At 37.8% G+C, this 27,080-nt stretch overlaps 1 protein-coding gene across 3 annotated transcripts in view; it reads left to right on the top strand.

Annotated features, from left to right (window-relative positions):
* The window catches only part of Sik3 (SIK family kinase 3), a 236,237-nt gene that overhangs the window by 177,328 nt on the left and 31,829 nt on the right, over positions 1–27,080 (top strand). Inside the window, exons 5-9 of one of the 3 annotated variants that reach the window (XM_027930526.2) lie at positions 6,681–6,805; positions 7,329–7,452; positions 25,740–25,858; positions 26,411–26,521; positions 26,777–26,920. In XM_027930526.2, the coding sequence (XP_027786327.2) occupies positions 6,681–6,805; positions 7,329–7,452; positions 25,740–25,858; positions 26,411–26,521; positions 26,777–26,920 (623 nt within the window). Of the gene's footprint in view, positions 1–6,680; positions 6,806–7,328; positions 7,453–25,739; positions 25,859–26,410; positions 26,522–26,776; positions 26,921–27,080 lie in introns of those variants that run through there. The other 2 variants (XM_071616723.1, XM_071616724.1) reach the window with 2 other exon arrangements.

The raw sequence follows: 27,080 nt of genomic DNA, 5'->3' as shown, positions 1-27,080 counted from the left end.
GTTCCTGATCATTCAGAATGAATATGAATTGGTTTATAGTTGATTCCTATGACTTACAAACAAAAATTCTGAGGGGGAAATTAAGCCATTTTTTAAAAAAAATTAGAGGTTTTACTGGGGTTGAACCCAGGGGCACTTTACACCAAGCTACATCCTCAACCCTTTTTATTTTAAGACCAGGGTCTCACTAAGTTGCTGAGGGCCTTGCTAAGTTGCTGAAGCTGGACTTGAACTTGTGATCCTCCTTCCTCAGCCTCCCAAGTTGCTGGGATTTCAGGCATGTGCCACACTGTGCCTGGCAGAAATAATACCATTCCTAATAGATAATAATTATGTTATCTTTGTTTCCCCAAAATAAAAATTGCACAATACTTGGATGACATTATATGGATACTGTATACCCCCTTTTCCTTTTTTTAAATATTTTTCTCGCTTCAACTTTCTTTTTATAAAACTGTTTTTCTGATTTTTCCCTTCAGCCTTTCTCTCTCCTTTGTGCTGCATCCTCTTGCTATTCTTGTACCTGAGAGTAGGAAGTACCTCTGGGTGTTTCTTAAATAATACTGTTCACCTCTTTTCTTTATTTTTTCAGCAGTATTTTTACACTTATTAAAACTCACTTCCTCAGAACATCTCTACTTAAATTTTTTAATTAACTTCTCAAATTTAAAACATATGATATAGTAATTTCTTTTTCCTTCCCAAGTCAGCTTCTAAGTAGAAGCTAAAGTCTATCATCTACCCAAACATTTCAGGGCCATATTCTCTACTTTTCCTTCTTTTTCATCCCATGTATTCTGTTTGTTTACCAAGTACTGTCTACTCTTTTCAAAATATTTTTTGATTTGTCCTTCTCGGTTTCACTAATACCACTTTAACACAAGTCTTTGCTCTCACACCCAAGCTAATCTTGCTTTTGGATTAATTTTTTTTTTAGTTTTTGGCGGACACAACATCTTTGTTTGTATGTGGTGCTGAGGATCGAACCCGGGCCGCACGCATGCCAGGCAAGCGCGCTACCGCTTGAGCCACATCCCCAGCCCTGGATTAATTTTTATCATGTCATTGTCTGCTCCAAAATTTCAAGCTCCTTATTGCCTCTGAGACTGGTCCTCAAACCTCTTCAGAAAGAACTACATTTTCTTAGCATTTACACCAAATACATAAGTGACAGAACAAAATTTAGGTGATTTAGTCTCATCAAAATTAAAACTTCTGGGGCTGGGGTTGTGGCTTAGAGGTAGAGCACTCACCTAGCAGGTACGAGGCCCTGGGTTCGATCCTAAGTACCACATAAAAATAAATAAATAAAGGTATTGTGTCCAACTACAATTAAAATATATATATATATATATATATATATATATATAAACTTCTGGTGGGCTGGGGATGTAGTTCAGTGGTAGAATGCTTGCCTAACATGCACAAGGCCCTGGGCTCAATCCCCAGAACCACCAAAAAAACACTTAAAAATTAAAACAAAAAACACTTCTGTGCACCCAAAGACACCATCAAGAAATTGAAAAGACAGTCCACAGATTGGGAGAAAATAGTTGTAAATCATATTAAAAATGTGTATCCAGAATAAATTTTTTAAAACTTTATAATGAAAAGACATCCTTATTTAAGGTGAGAAAAAGATTTGAATAGCTATTTTTCCCATACAAATATGCAAACAGCATTTTTTCATAAGCTTATGAAAAGATGTACAATATTAATCATCAGGGAAATGTAAGTCAAAACCACAGTAAGATACCACTTCACTCACGCTAGTATGGCTTAATAATAATATTTAAAAAGACAGTAGCAATTATTGGCAAAGATGTGGAGAAATTGGAACACTGAATATCGCTGATGGGGTTGTAAAATCAGCATCCACTTTGAATAATAGTTTGTCAGCTCCTCAGAAAGTTAAGCAGAGTTATCATGTGACCCAGCAGTTCCATTCCTAGGTGTATATCCAAGAGAAATGAAAACTCTTTAACACAAAAATTTATGTGAATGATTATAGCAGTATTTTTCATACAAGTGAAAAGTGGAAACAACCTGAATGTCTAACCATCGATGAATGGTATATTCATACTAAGGAATATTACTCAACAATAAAAAAATAAAGTACTAACAGGATAAAACATGAGTGAACCTTGAAAACATAATAATTGAAAGAAACTTGTCACAAGCATGTCTATTTACATTTATGTGAAATGTCCATACTAATAGGTCTATGGAGAGAGAAAGTGAACAACACCAGGACTGGGGCTCTGGAGAAACATTTGGGGAAATGGGGAGTGACTGCTAATTGGTACATGGTTTCTTTTGGGGGGGGATAAAAGTGCTCTAAATAGCCTGTGGTTATGGTTGTACAACTCTTTAAACTAACTGTATGCTATAAATTGATGAATTTTATGGAATGTTTCCTATATTTCTTATTTTTTACCTCAAGCTACAGGGGAAATAAAAACAGTCCTTGAGTGGAAGATAGTGAGAATGTGCCAAGAACCAAAGGTTATAATTAATTCATAATCAGATTCCTTATATCTGAAGTCTAATAAAATTTTTAAATTGGGGGGAAAAAACTTCTTTTTTCTTTTCTTTCTTTCCTTCAAAAGAAAAGAGAAGGGCTGGGATTGTGGCTCAGCTGTAGAGCACTTGCCTAGCATGTGCAAGGCTCTGGGTTTGATCCTCAGCGCTACATAAAATAAATAAGTAAAATAAAGGTATTGTGTCCAACTACCACTAAAAAATAAATATTTAAAAAAAAAAGAAAAAAGAAAAGCAGGGACCTACAGGATGAAGTCTGAGGTTCTTGTTTTATCATTTAAAGCTATACTTCATTTGGCCTGATGCTACTCTTCATTCATACGGAAAATTCTTGTCACCTACCTGTACAAGCCCCAGAGCAGTCATACCCAGAGCAGTCTCTTTATGGTTCTTTGAACTTAGCAAGCTAGTTCTAAGTGTCCTTCCCTGCTTATATTCCCTTGGCCCTCCCCCCCATATAGCATTCCATTTCCACTTTCTGCCCTGCCTCTCCAGATCCTGGCCACTCAACTAAGTTCTATCTCCTTTTTGACTTATGTGCCAAAATTAAATCTGTTATGCTATTGGTTCTTCATAGGAACTAACACATTGCTTCACCCATAAGAAGTGTTCTATAAACTCAAGTTCAATAAATAAGTGAAGGAAAATAAGGAAATATTTGAGAGATTTGTAAAAGAGAAATGGAGAATAAGAAATTCTAGTAAATAAAAAAAATGAAAGATATAAATAAAAGCAATTTCAGAGACAAAATGTGAATGGAAATGTGATTTTCCAAGTCCAAGGTAACGCTTCAAACTTAGTTCTAAAGCTTTTCTTTACTTGCTTCTTTGGTATTCTGATGTAAGCTAGTGAGACTACTTCTTCAATTCTTTTTTTCTCATTACTTTTAATTTTAGTTTTGAGAATTTTCTCTTCCATGTTTGGTGATCCATCATATTTATTTTTCAGTTGTCTAACTAAAAGCAGCAAAAACCATCATAATTCTGTTCCACATCTTATCTGTTACCCACCTACCCCGTCTCACTTCTACTTCTTACCACATAACCCTAGCATTCCCCTAGTACTTTACCAAATCTAAAGGAGACTAGTTTGGGTTTTAGCTCCTTTTTTTTTTCCCCCCTTCTAGTTCTCTTAAAATGTCTAGCAAAATGTCCCCAAAGGCAAGCCACTAAGAGAATAGAAAGGAGGCATTCTCCTTCTCTAGTTGTTCAGTTCCTGAAATGTCAATTGGAAGGAACTGAACTTTCAAAATGAGTTCCAGAGTTAATATATGTTAATAGTTTCACATTTCTCCTGTATGGATAATTTAAACTTTTAGAAAATAAAGTATAACTGAATAGGCAGTGAACTAGCCAGAATTTTAGTTTACAAGATGCATAGCAACAGTGAAGATTAATGTGAAGTACTTGTAAAGAGCTGCTGAAGGGAAGATAAGATAACAGTATGCTTTCCAGGAAACTTCAATTTATAATAATATGCACATGTAAAAGCGAAGCTGGGCCAGATCCTATAGGTTTGGTACATTAAAGAAAGAATTGGGACACTCAGGCTGCCTTTGTTAGCATCTGCTTTCCCAGTATGTTACATACAGCCAAATAGCTGGCTTCACCAGCTAGACCCAATGACCAAATGCAAGATTTCAGTAAGGATCAACAACAGGAACAAATTCTGATGACTTGCTCTTATTTCTATTATATACCAAACAAGATCTTCTACTCTTGGAAACCTTATAAGAGGTCTTCTATAATCACTCCAAGTATTGTTCTTACTCCTAACTCTAAGGCTTTGTATTTAAGCAAAATTTGCCCTAACAAAGCACTGAGGAGAAAGCCTTCCACATGGTATTTTCTGCTGAGAATCAATTAATGCTTCATACAGGAAGTAATATTTGACTGGGCCTTGAAAATGAATGATATCTTAAAGGTGGAAAAGAAAGGAAAGGCACGGCACAGAAAGGAAATAGCTAAGAAAGGCATGTAAACACAGGACGGGAGTAGTCTAGTAATGCTAGTATGGCTGGGGATAAGTTGGAAAGGTGGGAAGGGACTGGAACTGGAAGGACCTTATATTACCAAGCCGAGAGATGAAGACCTTCTGCAAGCAGAAGGGAGCCACCAAGGGATTTTGAGCAAGGAAGTAACAGGTCTGATTTGTGTAACATTCCCTATGTTGTGAATAGTTGGCTTCTTGGGAAATGAAACGATGTTTGGTAATAAGCGTGGCATCAGTTTAGGCCACAGGTGAGAAGAGTATGAAATACAATGGTGGGAGCTGGGTTGTGGCTCAGTGGTAGAGCACTTACCTAGAACATTCGAGGCCCTGGATTCAATCCTCAGCACCACATAAAAATAAATAAATAAATAAACAAACAAACAAATAAAAATAAAGGTAGGGGCTGGGGCTGTAGCGCAGCGGTAAAGCGCCTGCCTCACTCGTGTGAGGGCCTGGGTTCAATCCTCAGAAGCACATAAAAATAAATAAATAAAGATGTTGTATCCATCTACAATTAAAAAAAATTAAAACTAAAGGTATTATGTATATCTATAACCAAAAAAGAAAGAAAGAAAGAAAGAAAGAGAAAAGATGATAGGACTGGAAAGAGAAAGCAGGAGACAGACCAGACATGCTTATGGTGCAGAAGCAGCTCAAAATGGGAAATGAAAGGAAGAAAGGAATTCAAGGTGACTCCAGTGTTCCTATAATAGAGATGGTGATGCCATTAATGAGGCCTTACTGGAGGAGCAGCACTGGAAGAACAAACTTGATTTTGGAAAATGGTGGGTTTCTAGTGTTTCTTTCCAAGCAGGAATTAGAAGTTTAATGCCAGGAACTAAAATCTGGTTCCAGGACCAGAAATGTAAATTTGGGGAATTATAATCAAACAAATGATAATGGAAGCTGTGGGAGAAGAAGAGTTAAGAAAATATGGAGCAAGGAAAGACAGTCAGAACCAGCAAATGCTTATGAGGAAGTACCTTCTACAGAAGGTAGAAGAAAGGATAGCAAACAGTGAAAGGAAGCAGAGTTATCAACAGAGGAGTACAGCCAGGAAAGGGAGCAACAAGATCCAGGGACTAGGTGGATGTCTGTCCTTTAGTATTGCTGTGGCTGCAGGGAGCACACATGGTAAGCCTGAGGCAGGAGGCAGTTCCCACCGGAAGTGAGGATGAGGGAGTTCTAGCCTGTCATAGGGACTTGTTCATAAATAAAACTGTATTTCGGTGAGTCTATTCTTTGGCCTGACATCCTTGCTCATTTTCTTATTATTTCTCCTAAAGATCCAACCCCTCCTACCTCCCATTCGCTTCTTCTTAAAATAGTAAGGAGAGAAAGCAAAATGGGGTGAAAGTATTGAAACACAAAGAGAATTGAAGTTAAAATGTTCAGGTGTTCTTGGTTCACTTTATAAATAAGCTAAATATTCCTTTTTTAGCCCCCCACAGTACTGGAACTGAACCTAGGGGCACTTTACAACTGAGCTACAGTCCCATCACTCCCCCACTTTTTTAAAATTTTGAGGCAGAATCTGGTTGAGTTGCTGAGGGTTTTGTTAAGTTGCTGAGGCTGACCTCAAGTTTGTGATCTGCCTGTCTCAGCCTACTGAGTTGCTAGAATTAACAGGAGTCCGCCACCATGCCCAATATATTCTTCATCTTGCATAAGCCTCCTTAACAATGATCACATCACTTTGTGTAATTTTTAAGTGGTCATAATTTGTGCTTGTGTTTGTCATAAGAAATAAAAATAATACGAATTTTTGGTCCAACTGAGGAGGCTTCATGTATTTTGATTTTGAAGCAGTCTAAACATCAATGTTCCGTTTTATTTTTATTCTTAAAGGGATAAGTACCACCTACCCCACTCTGCCTAGGTTTATGAAGGGATCAGTGTTGTTGTTGTTGACATAAACCAGTCATTCTTACTTTAGTTAACCAGGTACCTTTTACATTCCAGCTTGTCTATATTTCTATTTCACTATTTTATTTTTAAGTTTCAAGTGATTGTTTATGTAGTTTCTAAATGTTCTCTTTTTTCATTTGATATTCACACTTAATCATCTGGGGACCTTTGCACTGGTGACTAGAGACTAGTGTTTGCTGGGTTGTGATGACATGAATTGTGTCCATTTGCCTTTCTAGATTTTGGCTTCAGTAACCTCTTCACTCCTGGGCAGCTGCTGAAGACCTGGTGTGGCAGCCCTCCCTACGCTGCACCAGAACTCTTTGAAGGAAAGGAGTATGATGGGCCCAAAGTGGACATCTGGGTAAGTAACTGCCTTCTCTTCAACCCCATCCACCCCATCACTGGGTGGCACTGTCCTCATCCTGGAGGACACATAATTCTGCATGTGAATGAAGAGCATGGTCACCTGTTCTTCAATTCCCATTCTTCAGCAGTCTTCTGTCTAATATTCATCTTATGGGCTGAACATTAGTTTCAAACTACCCCTTGGAATCTGCAAAAGAGCCCCAAGGGCCAGTGTGGATGGGCACCCTTGTCAAAAACAGTGATTCTTTCTGTTGTTGCTTTGCCTTATCCCTAGAAGATAAGCACTGAGAAAAGTTTGGGATATGACCCCAAATACAGGTCTGGAAGCAAAGAAGAATGTTAACTATTCTGAAGGTGGTTGGTCTTGACAATGCCCCATATTATCTGTCATAAAAACAGAAAAAGTTTGTTGGATAATCTTGTGTGACTCATCATCATCTTAACACACATACCAAAATGGCCTCTTTTTTATTTCCTCTGATGCTATTAATTGTACATACTCTCTGTTTGGGATGCAGAGTCTTGGAGTTGTCCTCTATGTACTTGTGTGCGGTGCCCTGCCATTTGATGGGAGCACACTGCAGAATCTGCGGGCCCGGGTGCTGAGTGGAAAGTTCCGCATCCCATTTTTTATGTCCACAGGTAAGGGAGCTGCCAATACACAGCTGTGACTTGGGTTCATGGAAAGTCAGACATGCCAAGTTGTTCCAGGAATTTAGTGATGGAGTATAAATGGCCCATTTAACAACCTTTCTTAGTTCCAGTTTCTTTCCTGGTGCTTCCAAGAGGCAAGGTTTGGTAGGAACAGAGTAATATCTACATCAGCACCAGATAGCCCTGCCTGTGTTTGAATCTGAACTTTACACATTACTAAGTCTGTCTGAGCTTTAGTTTCTGCATCTATAAATTGGCTGAGAGTTTTGGGAGGGGTATTACTGTAAGGATTATATGAGATAATGTATATAAAGGTCAGTAGGCAATACAATAAATATTCTTGTTACACCTCCGTCCTCCCACCGCATCCCCTTTTCATTATAACATAGGGTTTCCATTTGTTAGAGCCCCATTGCAATATGTGTGTGTGTTTTTTTAAGTATATTTTTTAGTTTTTGATGGACATTTATTTTATTTATTTATACGCAGTGCTAAAAATTGAATCCAGTGTCTCACACATGCTAGGCAAATGCTATACCACTGAGCCACAACCCCAGCCTACAGTGTGGTTTTATTTTATTTTTTTGGCACCAGGGATTGAACTCAAGTACACTCAACCACTGAGCTGCATCCCCAGCCCTATTTTGTATTTTATTTAGAGACAGGGTCTCACTGAGTTGTTTAGCACCTCACTGTTGCTGAGGCTGGTTTGGAACTTGCGATCCTCCTGCCTCAGCCTCCCGAGCAGCTGGGATTACAGGCGTGCACCATGGCACCCAACTCCGCAATGTGGTTTTAAATGCTAAGGATAAAGCATGCTTTGCATCCTAATCTTCTACTACTTCATTTCCTACTTCTATAATATTCGTACTCCAGACTCTCATAAAAAAATGTTTTTTAAATGAGTGGGCAGTAGGGTAAGTAGCTTTTGGAAAAATTTGACATTGGAAACAGATACCAGATACCCAGAATCTAATTTTTTTTCTCCATCTATATGCATATAAGAGAATATTTTAGAGATAATATAGAAAGTAGTGTACTTTGCTTAATCATCTGTTTTCATTTTAAGGAAGAACATATGTCGCCTGGGTTGGCAGCAAAGTATAAGCACATGGGAATTGCATTTTAGAATAAGTAGGTGAAACATGAACTAGATTTAACTTTAAGTTGCCTTAGAATGCATGACTTAGTAGTATATTAGACAATGATAAATTCTGTGAGAAAAATGAAATAGAGGAGTGCAGGATGGTGGGTGGGAGGTCATTTGAAAAGATATGGTGGGGAAAAGTAAATATTGAAAGAAAGTGAGGGCTTAAGCTATGACGTCTGCAGAAGAGAGTCCCTGGCTGAGGGATTTGCAGGTGCACTGGCCCCAGAGGAGGGAACATGCCTGAGTATTTGAGTAACAGGAAGCAGGTCTGTGTGCTCTAAAGGAAAGGGGGACAGCCAGGAGGCAGAAGAGACCAGAGAGGTAAGATGGAGCTGAATTTTACCGTTTAAGACTATGCTTTTTATTCTGAGTGAAATGCAAACAGTTGGGGGATTTTGACAGAGGAATGATGTAATCTGACCTGTTTTTTCCTTTAGATTGTATTATGAAATTTTTCAGACATACAAAAAAGTTGAAAGAATTTTACAGAGACTTTTTAAAAATATTTTTTAGTTGTAGATGGACACAATATCTTTATTCATTTATTTACTTATTTATTTTTGTGGTGCTGAGGATTGAACTCATGTGCAAGGCAAGCGCTCTGCCACTGAGCTATAGCCCCAGCCCAGCTACAGCCCCAGCCCTACAGTGACCTTTTTATTTTTTTATTTACTTCTTTATTCTGCAATGCTGGGGATTGAACCAGGGCTCTGCACACACTAGGCAAATGCTGAATCCCTAAGCTATATCCCAACCCTTAGAGTGACTTTAAAAATATTATTGCTGTGGATGCTATATTTCTAGTAGGCCAAACAGTACAATGGCAGAAGGAAAGAGACCAATTAGAAGGAAACTTAAAATAATTCAGATGATAATTATTGGTGGCTAGTTCTGAGACTGCGGTATAACATGGGAAAAAGATAACACATGGTCACTATTATAATGTGATACAATAATACTATCCACCATTATAGTTTCATACAGAGTGGCAGGCACTGTTTTAGACGTACCAAGTTTGATGTGCCTGTTAGACATCTAAATTGAGATATTACATAGCAGTTAAATTTGGGAGAGTTGTAGACTAGTATATTTGGGAATCATCAATGTATAGATGGTTTATAAGAGTGGCTAGTGAGGAAAGCCAAGGTCAGCTTGTCTTAAAAAAAGCCAAATGAAGATAATGGAGAAGGGACTGAGGAGCCATGGGGAGTGGTGCTGCCAAGTGAAGTAAGAAGACTGGAGCAAGTGTTGGATTTAGATGCGTGGAGGCTGTTGATCTTGAAGTAGTTTTGGCGGAGCTGTAGGAACAAAAGGCTCAGAGAAGAGGATGGAAGGGAATGGAGTAAGGAAGTAGTCATCTCTCTCTCCAGTTTTAATAAAAAGGAAGAAGAGGTGTTCCAGGATATTGCTCTGGCCAGGGTCATCAGTGATCTTGTCTTCAATCAACTGCCTGTCTTGAGTTTTATCTTACTGCCCTCCCAACAGTTTTTAGTGCTTCACCATTCCTTACCCTTTAAAATGGATTTTATATTTTAGAGCACTTTTAGGTTCACACAAAAACTGAACAGAAGGTATGGAGTTTCCATATACCCTTCTGTGCCTACCCCCGACACTTCCCTTCAATCAACATCTTCAAGTACTGTGGTACCTTTGTTACATCTGATGGACGTACTCTGATGCAGAATTATTGTCTACAGTCCATAGTGTACATTAGGGTTCATTGAATGTGGCATTTGCTGTGGGTTTTGACAAATGCATAATGACATGTGTTCACCAGTATAGTACCATACAGAATAGTTTTGCTGCCCTAAAAATCCTCTTGGCTCTGCCTATTCATCTCCCATTTCCCTCACCATCACTTATTCTTTTATTGTCTCTTTTCCAGAATGCCACATATTTGGAAACATCACAGTATGTAGCATTTTCAGATTGGCTTCTTTCACTTAGTAACATGCACATTAGTTTCATCCATGTCTTTTTATGGCTAGATATCTCATGTCCTTTTAGTGCTGAATAATAGTTCAATGTCTAGGTGAACCATAGTTTATCCTTTTACCTTGTTGCTTCCAAGTTTTGATAATTATGAATGAATTTGCTGTAACATCCTTGTGCAGGTTTTTGTAGGGACATAAATTTTCAGCTCATTTGGGTAAATACCAAGGAGCTTGGTTATGGGGCCATATGGTATATGGTTAGTTTTGTAATAATCTGACAAACTGTCTTCCAAAGTAGCTGTACCATTTTTCGGAGAATGAGAGTTCTTATTGCTTATATCCTCACCAGCTTTGGTGGTATTAGCATTTTGGATTTTGTCCACTCTGATAGATATATATTGATATCTCATTGTTTGGGGTTTTGTTTTATTTTTGTTTGTTTTGTTTAGTCTTGCACATGCTAGGCAATTGCTCTATCATGTCCGCCCACCCCATCCTCTCTTTTATATTTCAAGACAGTCTTGCTAAGTTTCCCAGGCTCACCTTGACCTCGGTATCCTCCTGCCTCAGTCTCCCCCATTGATTCTTACTTGCCATCTGCCTGTCTTTGGTAAAGTGTCTCTTTAGGACTTTTGTCACTTTTTTTTTTTTTTTTAAATAAATCTTGCTTTGTTGTCCATGTTGGTCTCAAACTTTTGGGCTCAAGAAATCCTTCTGCCTCAGCCCCCTGTGCAGTTGGGATTGCCCACTTTTTATATGAGTTTTTTACTTCATTTTTAAGTCAGGTAAAGACCTTCTGAAACACTTTTTTCTCATTGCTTCCAAGTTACCACATTCTCCAGTTGTGGGGTTCTTGACAAACATTGCAGAAATGACTTTAATTAGCTAATTTATTTTAGCTCTTAAGACAGATATTTATTTCAGAGAGCAAGGCACACATTCAAGGAAGAATGTGGGTCATCTCAAGAGTGAGAGATACTTTTAGGGTTCTCAGACTCTTCTTTTAAAGGAAACTTGGTCATGGTATCTGCTGGTCACAGGAAAGTCTGTGGTGACCTGGTCATTCTCAGGTTCCTTAGGGTGATATGGTCTCCATTATCTGATCAGTAAATATAATTGGCACTTACCCTAAATTATAGGTTGCTTAAAACATAGTATCTCTTTTTGTTTTATTTATTACATAGGCTAATTAATAGTGCACAAAGTAATGTTTCTAAGTGAGTGAATTTATGGTAACTCTAAAATTGATAAATTTCCTAGAAATTTGGGAGTGACAGGCCTGGAAAAGAACTAATTTGGGGAGTGATGACAGGACTGGGAGGAGAGGTCTTTGGACCGTGAGCATGAGGCTTTTTTTTTTTTTTAGTTGTGGATAAACAATAACTGTATTTTATTTATTTACTTATTACGTGGTGCTTAGGACCAAAACCAGTACCTCACACGTGCAAGGCAAGTGTTCTACCACTGAGCCACAACCCCAGCCCTGTATAAGACTTTTAAAGTTCCATTTTCCTTGGTTTTTCTTTTGTTTCCTTCTTACTTTTATTTTTTTCTGTACTTCCTCAGTACAATCTCTCTTGCCTAAATTCAGCTCTGTGGATTTCTGGCTCTAGTCTTGTCCTTTTGTAATCCTTTCTCCACATTGCTGCATGAGTAATCCTTTCAAAATACAAATATAAAAACAAAACATGCTGGACACTCACAAATCTGATCATACCATTTTCCACTTAAAACATTTCACTGGTTTCCGTTGCCCTAATGTGCTAATATGTCTAAAGCACTGACTTTTAAACATTTTTACTATGGTCATAATAAAAACATGTCTTCTCCGGTGACCTAGAACATACATATGTGCATACAAATGAACAAAAGTATTTTTAAAAAAGCAAAGTTTACTATTACTGTATGCAGTACACTCTAGTATGTTTTATTCTATTCCATTAAAAAATGGTGATTACAACTTAATGAACTGAGCTTATGACTGTTGCTTAAAAAACAGTGGCATGGAAATACCTCTCTGTGCTGGCTCCTACCTTTCTCTTCAGCATCAGCTCCCATCTACAACCAGCCGTCCTAATTGTCTTCTAGTTCTCTCAATATCATGTTCTCTGGAAGCAGCTTCCTCTGCCCCAAATACTTTTTTCTTCCTCAATCCCATTTCATTCATTCCTGTATTGTAGAATCTAGAAGAAAGTAGATGGGCTAGAAGTAAGAACCAAGATATTTTTCTACTAATTTTTCAGGCCCCTGAACTTTACCTTACCATAATACTTATCATACCTTATATTTTAATTCCTTTGTTGTTTGTCTTCCACACTAAACTTTAGAGTAAGTACAGACAAAATGTCTTTTTCACAGTTGTCTATAATCTAGCATAGTGTCTGGCATGTAGTAAGATTTATCTCTGTCAGAATGCAGCCCCAATTTCTCCCCAATGACTTTCATTTACATTTAGAATAAATTTCTGAAAGTCATTATTGTTTTAGCCTATAGAGCACAACTAGGATTGACCCTCCCCTCCTTGATCTCATTTCTCTGCTCTGCACTCCCTCTTTCTTTCTGGATTGGTTGAACCAGAGGCGCTGTACCACTAAGCTACATTCAACCCTTTGTATTTTCTGTTTTGAGCAAGGGTCTTGCTAGGTTGCCCAGGAAGGCCTTGAATTTTTGATACTCCTCCTGAGTAGCTGGAGTTACCAGTGTGCACTGCTGCGCCCAGCTTGATCTCATTTTCTGTTGCTCTTCATCTAAGGTTTTGAACTCCAGTCACAGAGGCATCCTTGCTATTTCTCCGCCTTATAAGCATATACATTCCTGTTTCCTCAAATATTTTCTTGTCCTCTCAGAGGGGCCTTTCCTGACTATCCCCGACGTTTTATATATATATATATATATATATATATATATATATATATATATATATATATATATATATTTAGCTATAGGTGGACATTGGACATAATATCTTTATTTCATTTTTTATATGGTGCTGAGGTTTGACCGACATTTTTTTCTATAACTCTGCTTTTTCTTCAGAGCATTTGTCATGACCTAACAGTATATATTGTCTCTTACCTCTGACCTCCAGTATCACTTGACTGTACTAAGCTTTTGTATTTTGTTGACTGCTAGGTTCTCACAGTTTAGGGTAGTGACTGAGTTCTAGTAGGCACTCATAAGTATTTATTAAATGAATGAATTAATGCACAGGTTTGTTAAAATGTTGACTACAAAAGCTCTTTCAGAGGGGATATGCTTATTCAAATAATAATATCAATAGTAGTATCAAGAAATTAGCTAGGTGTGGTGGAACACACCTGTAATCCCAGTGATTGGGGAGGCTGAGGCAGGAGGATCTCGAGTTTAAAGCAAAAGTGAGGTGCTGAGCAACTCAGTGAGACCTGTCTCTAAATAAAATACAAAATAGGGCTGGGGATGTGGCTCAGTGGTCAAGTGCCCTGAGTTCAATTCCTGGTACCGTGTGTGTGTGTGTGTGTGTGTGTGTGTGTGTGTATATATATATAAGTATTTCTTTAGAGTTTTAGAGTTTATCAGATATTTTCTTATACTTGATCTAATTTGAGCAACATAACTATAGCATATATTATTTTATCATTTTGCCGATAAAGTTTAGGAAGCTGAAGTTTAAAGAAATTACTTGACTTCCCTAAGGCCACATAGGTAATAAGTAACTTAGTCATTACTTAAATTCAGTGTTTGTTCTGCTACACCACACTATTGCAAAAAAGGGCAAGATAAATAAACCACTTCCTCTGCTTTTCCAATGTCCACAGTATTTCCTGTGAGCAACTTGAATCTCCTCTACTCTCCACCCCCACATCCTCAGATCATGGCAAAATATTCTTGCTCAAGCCTTAGCAGAGCAGGCTTTAGAGAGTGGATCTTGGTAAACAGCTAGCCATGCTGTCAACCCCACTGTCGATTAATGCTTAGACATAAACCATATTACATTAAGTACTTAGAAAGAACTAATATTTATAATATAAGTTAGTGTGAAAGCTTAAAGACTCAAGAGAAAGCCCACCTGATTATCCTAAATGTAGTCACTCTTTTATCTCAGACAAGTAATTCCCTAACTAGGAACAAAAATTTTTGTTAAGATTAAGTAGAGAAAACAAACCAGTCTAGGAAATGAATTAACATTTTTATATTGCTATATTACCATTATGATCTCTCCTGCCTCCGAATGTACATGCACTTGGTGTTGCCTTGAATCCTAGGACCCATCAGAAGGTACTATCAAAAGGAGAGGAGAACATGAATTCCTAAGATTATTCATTCTTTTCTTAACTGAGATACCCTTCCAATACCATGAGGTTTCAAATTCATGTGAAGGAAGCCCAGAGACTGCTGAGTCCTCTTCCTGTTAACAGCGACTGTTTCTGGGCACGGTTGTGCCTTGCTAGACTTGAGAGTTAATTCTTCTTGTGGAGGTAAGAGCCTGTCAGGTGTGCTGTCACTGTTCTACAGATTATGTGTTGAGGGAAGTCCTTACGAACAAGATCTCTTCTTAAGCTGTTATCATAGACTTGAGCTGAATTTGTCCATTTTTTCTGTTAGAAACAAAGCTGGTATAGTTTGCTAAATTAACACTTGAGAGACAGGGATGAAAGGCTATATCATCTAGCTGCTTCTATCCAAGTTAAATTCCAGAGTATCCAGCTATATGGGATACCATGATCAACAATGGATATGGTTAATTCAAGAATTCTAAGCTTCTCTTTATTGTCAGAAATATGTGGAATGAAGTATCTTCACAATTAGAAGTTTTTATGCCTTTTTAAAGTTTTTGTTTGATAGAAGCTTCCTGTGGTAGGGGTCCTGATACGTGCTAAAGATGTATGCTTTCAACTTAGAATGACAATGCTACAAATTTATAAGATGATTTATTGAAAGCTGAATTGACTTCACACCACGAAGTCTTAGAATTATTTGGAGTTCTTCCTCCCTTCCCTGCTAGAATGTCAGCCCCTTGATAGCAGTACTATGTTTTGCACATTAATACCTTACATAAAACTTTAAAAAAACCCCAGTAGGGTATAAATTTGCAGTAAATATTTTTGAATAAAAAACTAAATTACTACTGAGTCACTTATGTTAAATCACTTATGTTAAACTTTTGTATTATATGATTAAAGTGATAGGTAACTCACTTGGTTTTATGTGCTTTTGTTATTTGAGTTATTGTGTAGGTGATCAGGTCAAGTGACTTCTAGTTTTTAAAGGTGTTTTGGCCTTCTGAGGAGTTGACTTTCTGTGTCTCATACAAAACAAAATCAGTCAGACTATTTGGGGGTTAAACTTATCAGAGCATCCCAGAAAGTATCCCTTAGGAAAATCCCCAAGCCAAATTATACAAGAATTATCTAGGTGGTATAAAGTCAATTCAGCCTTCAATAAATCCTCTTTAAATTTGTAGCACTGTCATTATAACTTGAAAATGTACATTTTCCTGAGTTATCATAGAAGATGAGACAAATGTGCCTGACCACATGTGTCAGCAGATGCTTTTTTCTGACTCCCCCTCCCACCAGTGGAAGACAATAACTCAAATATTTTGGGTATCAAATTCATTCAGTAACAGCATATTTTGAAAAAACCCTGGGATTCCTACTTATCAAAGCCTAGTTTTCCTTATTCTCCTAGCAACATAGTAAGATCATTTATTTAACTGAAGGAAAATTAATTTACAATGAAAAAAAACTGCAGTGTTAGTGAGTGCATAGAAATCTCTTGTGGACAATATTTTTGAGTCCTTATTGATTAGACTTCATTGTGACTTAATTAGTTGTAATACTGCATAAGCATTTTATCACTGGGAATGCAAGACCCAGGCTTACATAATGGTTCTGATGGAGAATGTACCCTGCAGCTACTGCCAAAAAGCTTCCACTTACAAGCAAACAACTCTTCCCTGATCGGCTTACTCATCAAGAACCACACAGCATCTTTCTTGGCTAATGCCACTTTGTTTAGAGAGAATGGGGCAGGGGATTAAAGTAGCTCACCCACCTGTGCCAACACACTAAGGGGTACAGAGCCCTCAGAGCAGTTCTTTCATGCCTTTCAAGGTGTACTTCACTGCTAGGGAGAAAATCATGTTGCCTTCATGTCAGTGAATGCAGAAAACAGGAGTGATGTCAGAAAAGAAGCTAGTGTAAAGCAGGTCTCCTGTAGCCATCCCTTTAACACCCACCTACCATTATAGAAAACCAGGGCCTAAGTGTTGATACTGCCCTATTTATTATTCATCTTTTCAGGCAAACTGTCTCCTTGCTATGGCAACCCTATGTAGAAAAACAGAGAAAGGAAGTTCTAAGTAGAAGGACTCTAGAGGTTTAGATAACATTTACTGAATACTTTCCATGTGCCAGGCACTGTTGCACTAACTACTTAAAGCTCAAAACAATGCTATAGTGAAGGCTATTATGTAAAGTAGGTAATATGATGGGTCATTTGATGGACAAGAAATTAGAACATGATAAGTTTAACTAACATGCCTAAGATCACACATCTAATAAGTGGCAGGGCTGAGATTTGAACAATGACAGTTTGACTTCAGAAACCATCTAACCATCTTTGATTGTATTTTAGTTCTCACTAAATACATATCTGGCAAATTATTCCAAGTATCAAGAGAGTCCTGGAATGGATATCTTTGTCTAAGTACATCTGGATAATCTATCAAAGGAAGTGCTAATTACTAGCAAATACTGGGTGTTGGACTCTGGAGTAAAACTGAGCTAGAATTTTGTTCTACTATAATGATTGATGTTAGGACTCAGAAAAAAACACTTTTACTGTAAGCAGCAAGTCTTGGTAAATGTGAAGCAAAATGGACAGGCTTCAGCACAGTAGTGTAGCAAACAAGGGTCTTTTCAGCTTGGACTGGATTTCAGTGTGGGCATCTCCAGCCTTAAGCAGGGTCTCTTGATTTCTGAATTTTATGGGAGCATCACAACCACCAAAAAAACCTGACTGATAATAAGGAAATTGAGGGCTGCAGGTACAACTTGGTGGTAGAGCATTAACTCCTAGTGTGTACCAGGTCCTGGGCTTGATCCCCAGCACCAAAAGAAAAAAAAGAAGGAACCTTTTAAGAAATAGGTATTATTTTTCTAATAAATAGACACGTAGGTCAAACACTATTTTCTTCATAGTCTATCTTGTGTTGAAAGAAGCCTCTCAACATCAGTGTATTGATTCCTAATACAAACTTTTCTTACCAACTGCATCTCTGTTAGCTAAATTGTTCCAATCCATCTCCCTGTGGCCTCTATGTTCAGTCATCAAAAGTGTCTCACAAGATTTAGAGCTGTAAGGAACTTTTCTTCTATTCCAGAATATTCTGATTACATTACAGAAACCAGTGATATATTTGTATTTATTTGAGGAGATTTGTATTTAATTCGAAGAACTCTCCTGTACAGCCTAAATGCTACTCTTCGCTGGCATACAGTTGGTAATTAATAAATGCTTATTGGTTGAAAAAAGAAGCAGAAAAGTGAAGAAGGTCCTTGACTTTTTTTAAAAAAAAAAAAAAAAGAAAAATCAAGAATGCTACACTTTCTAATATGATCACTATCTCACTGTTGGAATAGCATTTTAGAAATTTGCCAACATGTTCTAGTATGGGACTTCTGTTTTTCTATCCAGAACAACTGAAAGCAAATGATTTCAAAGCAACATTTTTCCCCTCTATTTTCTTGTGTTAGAGGAACTAATCTCAGTGCTTATTTTTATGAGTCAAATCTTAGTACAATTGCTATTTCAGATTAATTAAGTTCCATTCCAGTTAATTTCAAGGTCATATGTTTTGTTTGATTGTATGTAAAACTGTGGCATTAACTATTGCTTTAAATAACCAATTCTTTAACTTCGTATTTAGAGATGCTTTCTTATAGCAATAGTGTAACAAAATTTAATTAACTAATTAATTAATTTTTTTTTGAGAGAGAGAGAGAGAGAATTTTTTTAATATTTATTTTTTAGTTTTTGGCGGACACAACATCTTTGTTTGTATGTGGTGCTGAGGATTGAACCTGGGCTGCACGCATGCCAGGCGAGCGCGCTACTGCTTCAGCCATATCCCTAGCCCACAAAATTTAATTTATAAAGTAAAAGTATTCAGATTCTATAACACTTGCTTTTGATATATGCATTTACTTGTTTTTTCCACAACATTATTGTTCTAGGAGTATCTAATGTTACAAAATTTCTTTGCAACAACAACAAACCCCCTGTATTTTGAATGATTATATTTAACATTTATATAGGCTGAATGTGTCTATAAACTGGCACAGTGTATGTTATTTATACATACCAATGTCTTATTTGAAGACCATTTGTCTGTTAAGTGTTTAGATTTTTAAAAAGTGACCATGTGAAATAGATTTCACCCTAGTTGGTAGTTGACAGTGAAAGAGTTCCCTTAGGCATATTAATAAAATGTCATTTTTAGAGTGCATTCCACAGGCAGAGTGAGGATTCCTAACTCTGGCCAGCTTCTTACCAAAAGAAGGTATTTTGGCCAAAAACAAATAAACAAACAAAAATCCCACTATTTTTATTGATTTACCTTTAAATTATTTCTGTAGGGATCATGACATTGCAAGATGGTCACACTACTTTAGCCATAATTCTGAAAGTATCAGGATATTATGACATACTTTTATTTACCTTTCACGAAGAAAAACATTATATTTTGTGTGTGGTTTTCCTTTTTGGAAAAGGTAGACAGAATTAAAAAGCAGCTGTGAGTCACGAGCATTTGTAAATCCAGACAATATGAAGTAAGGGGATAGACTCTTACTTGCCAAAGCCATCTGCTCTGTCCTGAGAGTGTCATTGCAGACTATTCAGTCATGTTCTGTCTGCTGTGATACTATCAGTTCTTGCCCATTCCCATGTTTGAGCTGGACAATGTGAATGAAAAGAGAAGCAAGCAACATATTGCCTAGTACCCTTGGCTAAGGATAAGACTTTAATGCCATTTAACTGTTAACCATCTTAAGATGGTTAAGACTTTAATGCTATTTAACTGTTTACAATTTTTTTTAATAAAGTTCTTCATTTTCCATGGAAACAGATGTTTTAGAAATTTAACAGCCAATTAATTTGTTTCCTCTTTGGATTTTGGGATTTAGAAAAATAGAGCCCTCTTTGAAACTTGAATTGTTCTAAAAGTAATTCATTGCTAAGAAAAAAACATTATTTAAAAATGTGCTAAAATTATCAAAAATAAAGAACTGTTGGGCCGACTGCTCTGAAATTACCTTTGAACTTACCTAGTATTGACAGGAAAGTGCTTGTGAGAAACTAGACTATATACTTTCTCTCACCACCTGTAGGAAGCATGAATTTCCTGAGTAATTATTTCTTCCTTGCATTCTTCCTTTGCCTTCTGGCATACAGATGGCTTCTGTTTCTACCAGCTCAAAGTAGTTTTATGTGGCCAGAAAGAATCTATGACTCAGTTCAGACCATTCCTCTGCCACAGAGCTGAAAATGATGGCTTTGCCATGTCCTATACATTAGCATTGCATGAGGGGTTTAAGGAACGGTGGCTTTCCCTCCTTCATAGGATCAGCCTGAAGATGTTGATAATCCAGTTCCCTAAATTTCTGCCTCAGCCTCTTCTTTGTCCGCAGTTGTTGACTGGGGATGACTGTTGTTGGTAGCCCTCTATCATAGTCTCCATTACCTGGCAATCACCAGAGTATATGAAGTAAGGTTGTTCTATGTTGTTTAGTTCTTACTAGTAAAATTACTAGTGGAATGACCCACACGCCCTTTGTTCTTATGTCTCTGCCTTCTCATTTCATCCAAATTGTTATTCCCCACACAAAGCTGTTTTCTAGCTAGTTCATAGTTTTCTGACCGTCGATTGACTTAGCCCATTTGGTACTAAGTTAGCCTGTGAGTGATACCTATCGAGATTACATGCCGTTTGATATGTCAGAGGTGGGAATTAAACTGTTTTGATTTATTCTTATAAAAATATGCTACCTAGGGGCTAGGGTGTGGCTCAGCAGTAGAGTGCTCGCATATCACGTGCAAGGCCCTAGGTTCGATTCTCAGCACCACACAAAAACAAAATAGAGATATTGTGTCCAACTACAATTAAAAAAATAAATTAAAAAAATATACTACCTAAAACACAAGTAATTAATGTATTTTAGGTACTATATAGGTTAAGAACTCGATGGAGTTCTGACTAGAATTTATATCCCGATTCTGCCTTTTATTATCTGATCAAGTTTTTCAACTCTGATTGTTAGTTTTTATGTCTATAAAATGCAAATTATAGTAATAGAGGTTGGTGTGTGAATTAACTTAAAGAGTTTAACACTCTATCATATAAGTGCTAAATAAATGTTAGTAATTTGAATGATTTACTCTAATCCTTCATTCCCTCCTTCCCTGTGTGTATTGTTTTCTGTGTATCTTTCACTCTTACTTTTTCAACATGCTAAAGGAACATTATGCTATAAGTCAAGTCCACAGGGTTTCTGGAAGAGATTTAGTTGCCAAGAATTGTTTAGGTTTCTTATATTATTGCTTCATTGCGGCAGCTCTGCCCAAGTGCAGGCATCTCCTCAGGTGGTCACCCACTAATGTGAAGGGAAGATTATTCTGTATAACTTTAGAAAAGATCACTGAGAACGTACCCCTGTGGGAGACGTTAAAAACCATCTAGTTACCTTTTTGGCCCCATGTAGTGCCGCATCTGAATCTTAAGTGAAACGATAGTTTTCTGGTTATTTCAGCTTAAAGTGTGAAGCATGCCTATATTCTTATGGATTTTAGGATATTGAAGTTGTTAGGGCCTCTTCCATGTCAGCTATCTTGGTAGTCACTGGGGATGCACACCTCTGTAAGCCACAGGGACCACCCTTGAAGGATTCTTAGTCTTCCTCAGATCTAAGGCTAGGAGCCCTTCTAATGGCATCTCAAATGCCAATCTCTGATTAAACATTTCTAGTGAATGTAAGCTTACTACTACTTCATAGGACAAATGGTTCCCTTGTCACAGTCCCATGACTTGGAATTGGTGGTGGTGTGTCCAAGGAGTTCATCCTATCTACTTGTTTCTGGACTTACTTTTTCAAGTAAAATCTTACCCAGAACACTGATGTATAAAATAAGTAAAATTAGTTGTGCTACACGTGTGACCTTGCCTGCTGGACTGGCCCCTCCTTAGATCCTGATCATTAAAAAGATTCATCCTGGGCTGGGGTTGTAGCTCAGTGGTAGAGTGCTCACCTCGAATGTGGAAGGCATTGGGTTTTTCAGCACCATATAGAAATAAAATAAAGTTATTGTGTCCATCTACAACTAAAAAAATATTTTTTAAAAAAAGATTCTTCCTACAGCGAACCTGTGACTTCCTAATTATTCTAAAGCCCTTAGCACAGTACAAATCTACTTTGTTGTCATCTTTGTAAATGACCCTTCAGATATTGAAGGACACCCAGCATGCCCCTTCCTACCCCCACCTTCTCTTCTCCAAGATAAATCAGCCTCGCTGCCTTCACCCTGTCTTCAGGTGGCATGTTTTCAAAGTTTAGTCAGGAAATTCTTTCTTAAGTTCTGTCTTTTCCTACCTTAGAAACTTGAGGCAGAGTTTCTGTGAAACTGTCTTAGGTGAACTTAAAGTTGGTTTTTAATCCCTTACCATCTTCAATATTTTTGTCCCTCCTCAAGCCAAATACTTTCAACGTCTTTTAGAGATTTATTATCAAAGACAAAAAGAAAAAAAGATGTTTCCTTCTTAGCTGGAGTCACGCTGACAATCTTCATTCCCATTTTAGGACCCTGCCCATTACAGGAGCTCGCTCTCCTCACAGTCATCATGCCTGTCAGCACAGCGGGGCTCGCCTGCTCTGGGCATCCTCTAGTTAACATTATGTTGGTGTATCAAGTTTCATGGGCCCACAGTGATTTTCACTGCAGAGACCGCTTGGCGTCTCGCACAGAGCAGATGAAAGCAGCCTCCGAAGGGAAGCTGCTTTTCTGGCACACACAAGCAGAGCAGCATATTCCTTCATTGCCCAGAGTACTTCAGTTTCATTCAGCATCAAAGGCTCTGGCCTTTGGGAGGGAACAAGTGATGGGACCATTTTAGACATTAAAATAGAGTTCTTGTTGGCATCTGAAAAGCTGATGTTTTACACCCTTTGATCTGAGGACCCATCATCTTTGCACTCTTTCAAATTGACTATCCTGTGGTTGGCTGTGTTTTTAGGTTCAGGAACATTTATTCCCTTCATTTTCATCCTCTTTCCATAGTTTATATAGAACAGTATATTCAAATCTTCTTTAATAATTTCATGAGCTGTATAACACAGAGAAAGTACGAATTGATGATGCTACTCGAACATTCTGCATTTTGTCATATTTTACCATCTGTGCAGCAGATGAGAAGTGTTAGATTTTTGTTCCTTTGGATATTATGTAGGGCAGACAAGATAAAAGCTCTTGTCCTTGAGGCATTGGCATTGTAACCAGCAGTTCTTGCTCTGGGACCTGTAGACATTTAGGGAAACTATAGCAAGCTTTTTTAGAGTTTTGAACAGTGAAAAATTACATGATGGTTTCTGTGTATAATTTCTTGGGCAGAATTTTCTGGTCATTTTCAAAGGTATCCAAGCCAAATGATGATTAAGGACAACTAAATAGAGGTTTCAAGGTCCTCAAATTGAATGAGATATATAGATAGATAAATAGATAGAAAGATAGATAGATTGATTTTCATTAGGACTTGTGGCAGTATTTTTTGTTTTGCTTTGTTTTTAAGGAAATCGCCTTGAAAAAAAATAAAATCCCTGTTTTAACCCAAGCTTGTATCCGAATGTCATTTGGCCTTGGTCATCTCATTTTAAGCACTAGTGTGTGTGGAGATCAAAGGAAAACAAACGAGTGCCATCTAGAGGCCTTGACAACAACTTCCTAACTTTCAAAGAAGGCCTGGCCTTCTCCCTATGGAGGGGTCATTAGCTTTAGCAACTTTCTAAATTAAGGACTTTTTTTTTTCCTTGTGTAATTACAGACCATAGACATGTCTGTCAGTGAAGCTACAGTTGTGCAATCTAGCCTTGCTACTCTGAAAACATAATTTTAATGAAGCTTAACATTTTAGATGACATTTACTCTTGTTTTAGAGGGATACAGAAACTGTAGTCTTTTGGATCTCTACATGTGAATGTACTTTTAATCATACCACAAGAACAAATTGGTACCTGATATAAAGTAATTTTGATTTAGGAACTTCTTTGTATTTTAAAGCTAGAGGATATTAAAAATTAAGAGTGGTATAGCATGGTGTTTGCCAAATGCTGTGGAAATTGCAGAGTTGAATTTTCCCTGGAAAAATAGATCAACCAGAATGTATATCAACCTAAAAATGTATAACACAGTAATCAGGAGCACAGCTTCACATTACTTTACAACATTGAGTACATTAACTTTTCAAAATCATGTTTCTTCTTCATTTATAGATGTGGCTAATGAGAGTGTCTGATATAAGGTTGTTGTAAAGATTCAGTGAAATATAAAACATTTCCACAAATAAAGTCTTATTTGATTAGGGTCAGAATTAAATACAATAAATACTTATTTATGTATTCAGTAGATATTTATTGAACTCTCCTAGTAAGTGTAATAACTATTTTTTGGTATTGGAGATTCAATATGGCCATGGTAGTGAAAATGACTTATATTGTGGTAGGAGAGACATAAACAAGTAAATATATAAACAAGACAAGTTCACAAATCATTCGTGTGAAGAAAATTCATGAAATGTAATAAAGAGTGACTGGCAGCCTGCTTTAGAGTAGGTGGTAAGGGATGAGCTTTCCAAGGAACTCACATTTAAGCTTTTACCTGAATGACAAGAGAAGATCTGAGAAGTAACCATTCGAACTAAAGAAGGGAGCAAATGTAGAAGCCAGTGGGTGGGAGTGTGCAGAGCATGTGCAAAGACTAGGCAGGGGCCTCAGAGGCCCAGGACTTTGGATTTTCATTCTGAGGATTAAGGGAAGAGATTGTGGAGTTATATGCAAGGTAACAATAGGCCCAGATTTATGCTTCAGAAAAATTCCATTTGCTTCTCTATGGATCAAGCCTGGAAGCAGAAAAGACCAGTGAAGAGATTTGCAGGTGTCTAAATACACTGTAATGGTGGCTTGGATGAAGATGTTGAATTAATGGTTCAGGGATTTGGATCCACTATCAGCTCTTCTCTCTGCCTAATTTTTACCATTTCTAAAATGGGAATGATGATAATACATTCCTCTTAGGATTGCTGTAGGATCCAATGAGATAATAATAACGTAAAATGCTTAGAAGAATGTGTTAATACTGCTACTGTATTATCACCTGCAACCTTTGTCATGACTGCTACTCCCACATGATCTTCAGTAGCTCCAATTTGCCGATGAGAAAAATGAGAAATAGAAGATGGTTTTGAAATCTGAATATAGGTTTCTTGATTTTTTTTAACCTATTGTTTTTTTCTGCAGTGTAACCTATAGTATGTGTTCCCAGAGAAAAATATCTGTTGATCTGAATCGCTCACTCACAGCTTCGTTTTTGTACCTGTGAATGTTTACATAACCTTGGAAAAAATTCTACATAAGCCTAGCTGAATCCCAGCGTATGGTAAAGAGGTTGTCTCTGCCTGTTCCTCTCTCCATATATACCTTATACCATCATAAATGTCAAATTCCCTGAGTTTTGAAGAGTCATATTGTACAGCAAAACCCAAATCATTAAAATGTACCTAATAAAATACATATGGAAGATAGAACTGAATATTTTGAGAACCTTGAGAGAAACTAAATCTCTTTAGAGGATATTCTTCTCTCCATTAATTGTATTAAATGGGGCCATACTTAATATGAATAAATTAAATCCGTGGATTATCCCCAGATTTTTCTGGTCAGACTTTCAGTGAAAGCATTTGCCTTCTGTCACATCTTCACCTGTCTCTGCTTTGCCCACCCCTTTCTGGAGAAAGAAGTGTGATAGGTAAGAATCAAAGAAAAAGAGAGACAAAATGAAAAGCAAGGAGCTTAAGAAGCTACCTGCTGGTCTTGCCTGTAAGTTGCTCAGATCCACTGGTACCTGCCCTCACCAGAGACTGAAGGCAGGCTGTTTGTCTGTTACAGAATGTGAGCACTTGATCCGTCACATGTTGGTGTTAGACCCAAATAAGCGCCTCTCTATGGAACAGATATGTAAGCACAAGTGGATGAAGATAGGAGATGCTGACCCCAACTTCGACAGGGTGAGCTGGCCATCTCTTGCCTTGGTGATCTCCTTTTAGAGCTACAGCAGTCTCTTTTGCATGTGATTGTAATCTGGACAATACCTGAAAAGATGGGTAGGCACAAGGTACAAACTGTTGGGTAATATTAAAGTAGCAAGGGAAGAAAACAAAGACTGTAAAAATCAGCTAAACTGCTGGAGAATGGTGAGACTGGTTCCCTGCTGTTTTTTTCCCAAATTTGAGTTTGTTTTTGGCTTTCAAGATACTACAGCCCACAGTTCGGGAGCTCTCTTACCATAGGGATGTCTCCTTTCTCTTATCTTAGTGTGCTCAGTGGTTTCTGTAGCCTATCTTTTCAAAACCATTGTGACTATCCGAGGTACCCCAAGGAGCTCAGGAAACAGGGGGATCTTATCTGCTCATAGCCATTCACCAGAGCTGTCTTGCTTAGACTCTGAGGCCAAAACACCCTCAGCTAGGGTGCATGGAACAGCTTGGTCATTGTATATGATATGCCACATGGAGGTGATTAATTAGGGATTTGACTGCTTGCATCTTTTCATGTTACAGTTAATAGCCGAATGCCAGCAACTGAAGGAAGAAAGGCAGATGGACCCTCTGAATGAGGATGTCCTCTTGGCCATGGAGGACATGGGACTAGACAAAGAGCGGACACTACAGGTATCTAGGAAGGAGTGGAGAACAAAGTGAGGTGTAGTAGTCCTTCCTCTATCCTGCATTTTCTATTCTTTCTCCTTCCTGAGAACTTGGGTCTCTTTGCTTTCCTCCTTTTTCTCTTCCTCTGCCCCTCCTGGGCCTGGGAAGGAAGGAAAGAAGGTGCTTTGGTCTTCTGATGTTATTATTGAAAGGGTTTTGGTCATTGACATGCCATTTCATCAGGGTTTTTTACTTTTTTCCCCCCTTCTCTCTTGGTAGTCATTAAGATCAGATGCCTATGATCACTATAGTGCAATCTACAGCCTGCTGTGTGATCGACATAAGAGACATAAAACCCTGCGTCTCGGAGCACTTCCTAGCATGCCCCGAGCCATGGCATTTCAAGCACCAGTCAATATCCAGGTGGGCAATGTCTCCAGTGATCTAGTTCAGGACACGTAACACCAGGGGGTAAGGGTTAGCTGCTGCTCACCAACCCCAAGTCAAAGGAGTTTCCTATTCTTCCATACTTCTATCATCTCTTCCTTTGTCAGAGACCAATCAAGACTTGAACCTTTCTTTG

This window comes from Marmota flaviventris, chromosome 9 (assembly GCF_047511675.1).
Source record: "Marmota flaviventris isolate mMarFla1 chromosome 9, mMarFla1.hap1, whole genome shotgun sequence".
Lineage (NCBI taxonomy): Eukaryota > Metazoa > Chordata > Mammalia > Rodentia > Sciuridae > Marmota > Marmota flaviventris.
This window is presented reverse-complemented; position numbering and strand designations above follow the sequence as displayed.